At 32.8% G+C, this 2747-nt stretch overlaps 1 protein-coding gene across 1 annotated transcript in view; it reads right to left on the reverse strand.

Annotated features, from left to right (window-relative positions):
* Nucleotides 1-819: 819 nt before the first annotated feature.
* Nucleotides 820-2747, reverse strand: part of LOC101648269 (isovaleryl-CoA dehydrogenase, mitochondrial-like) — a 10005-nt gene continuing 8077 nt past the window's right edge. The window contains exon 2 of the mRNA XM_045287083.1: nucleotides 820-891. Coding sequence (XP_045143018.1) covers nucleotides 820-891 — 72 coding nt within the window. The remainder of the gene's footprint in view (nucleotides 892-2747) is intronic.

Below are 2747 nucleotides of genomic sequence, written 5' to 3' on the forward strand. Positions count from 1 at the left end.
AAAGAAAATGCAGATGACAGTGGAAACCTTAAATGCATTTCTTTCAATTTCTAAGAAAACATCATAATTTTCCAGCCTGCTTTCAATCTTCAAAAAACATAGTACTTAAGGAGTTAAATATATACGACGTTTACAAAGTATGTGCAAAATGGTCTTGTCTTTAATTCAGATAAGTACTATGCTTAATATATATTTTTGTGTCCAATATTTACTGTAGTTTCTGATTTACATATGTTGGTCGAATATGGAAATTAATCAAAGTATATTATTAAGAAAATTCAAAAATTACAATATGATAATAAAATAACTTGAAATATTTTTCACATTTTCTTTCTTTACAGGATAAATGTATCCACTGTACTGAAATGTATTTCATCTTACTCATTGTCTTTTGTACTGAACAGATTCAGAATTCCACTTACTATTGAGTCAACTATCTTCTGAATTCAAATGGTCAAAAAGCTGTCTCTATTATTTTATTTGTATAATAAGTCTGAGTTCCTTGAATAACATGAGTGATTACATACATTAAACAATAAATTCTAAATCCTGTTTTAATTGTTCAGAAGACAATGATCTGATATTTTATATTAGATGTGTATTTTGAGGTAACAGCTAACTTTCACATGCATTGAGAACCAGGTAAATAGTTTATTTTAAAAATTGATTTAGAATTGCATTCAAGGGCAAAAAATATATATTTTACTTAATTTTTCTATAATTAATGTAATAATGCATATGTTGAAATGTATATTTAAATATAATCAATATTTTATAAAGCACCATCTGAATTTTCAGCCGTCTGTCTAATAACTGCTGTTATTTTGGCATATCTTGACTCATGTCGTAAACTACAAGTAACTTTTCTCTGTCAAGCTGTCCATCTATATTCTAATCAGATAAAATTCAATATAACATTTTAATTTTTATCTTAAAATATTGGCCTTTATGCAAACAATTATTTTGCTACGATCTTTCTCTAAAATGATGTTTCCCAGAGTGGGCAGTACCCACCCTCGTGGTGCTGTAATGACTGCAAAAGCAGTTACCTACACTTTATCCTGGATTATGGGCCAGTGTACAAAAGCTTTTACTTGTCAGGGGGACAGTGAATCACATTTTTCCCCCAAAGAGAGGGCGGTAGGCCAAAAAGTTTGGCAGAATATTCTCAAATGTCTTCTTATTACATTCCATACAAATGCATGATCTTGTATTTAGCTCACTTTTTATTACTGCATAATTAAGATATTTCAATTTTTATTGATAGTATTCTCAGTAAAAGAGATATAGAAAGGAATAGCAACTTTATATTTAATTTATTTGGAGTTATGAGTGCAAAGTTATACAGTGTCTCCATAACAAAAATGTACTGCAGTAGCATATTAAACTATTTTGGTCAAGATTCCTTAAGTGATTAATGAATTCTATTTTAAAACCATGCTTTAATTTCACAATCTAAAGTTGTTGTGTTTCACCCCTCTTATTGATTGCTTATATTTAGTTGCTATTTTAAAACTCTGTGTTAATTTTTATATTTTAAATATATAAATCTGTATTTATATTTTTAAAATTTAAATCAAATTATTGGGGGCTCTTACAGATATTATAACAATCCATAAATCAATTATATGAAGCAGACTTATACATATGTTGCCATCATCATTTTAGCTCCTCCTTTCCCCCCCCCGCTACAATTCTCACCTCGTGGACCCTTGAAAAATTATATATATATATAAAATAATAATATATATTTATATTCATATCGTACACTATCCCTTCACCCACCTTTCTGTTTCTTGTCCCCTGGAGGGGGTGAGATTACATCCATCATTGCTATCAGTTTCCCTTTCTCCCCCTTCTCCTCCTACCATCTCCTCCCCTCATGGTGTCACTAATCCCATTACTATTTCTGAGGGATTTATATATCCTGGCTTCCATGTGTCGAAACCTCTTATCTGTACCAATGCACATACTTTGGTCTAACAAGATTTGTGAGGTACAACTGTGGTCATGATAGTGAGGGGTTAGGAAGCATTAAAGAACCAGAGTGTTGTGTGCTTCGTCGGTACCAAACATCACCCTGGCTGAATCATCCCTTCCATGTGACCCTTTTGTGAGGGGATGTCCAATTGTCTACAGATGGGCTCTTTCCCTCCCCTCTTTCACATCGATGTAACTGTTTGTTTTTGATCTTCTGATATCAGACTGTGTATACCTTGTGGCTTTGTTGCTTCCCTGATAGATGGCTGCTTGTTTAACTTCAAGCTTTTAAGATCCCAGGTACTATATCTTTTAATAGCTGGGTGCCATCAGCTTACTTCACCACATTTGCTTACCCACCCATTTTTGTCTTCAGCGATTGTGTCAGGAAGGTGAGTATCACACAGTGCCATGTTATTAGAACAAAATATTCTTGTGTTGTGGGAAGACTTAAGTAGAGGCCCAAAGTCCATCTGCTACCTTAATACTTTAACATATAAATATATGTACATAGACCAATACCTCTACCTTTATATAATAAAATATTTACATATATACATGATTATATTTATACCTCTCTATATACTTTTTGCTTCCTAGTTATTTTCTGTTTCCTTTTACTTTCTTCCTGCCCCTCTATCATGTTCACCCTTCATTCAGCGCTCAGGAATTTTGCTCGGTTACATTACAATTGATCAAATCCTACCAGGCATTCTACACCCTCCTCACAGTTGATTTTGCATCCCTTGTTGTTCCCTTGTCCCTGA

Source organism: Echinops telfairi, unplaced genomic scaffold, assembly GCF_000313985.2.
Source record: "Echinops telfairi isolate 266 unplaced genomic scaffold, ASM31398v2 ScPeMD7_11;HRSCAF=52, whole genome shotgun sequence".
Classification (NCBI taxonomy): domain Eukaryota; kingdom Metazoa; phylum Chordata; class Mammalia; order Afrosoricida; family Tenrecidae; genus Echinops; species Echinops telfairi.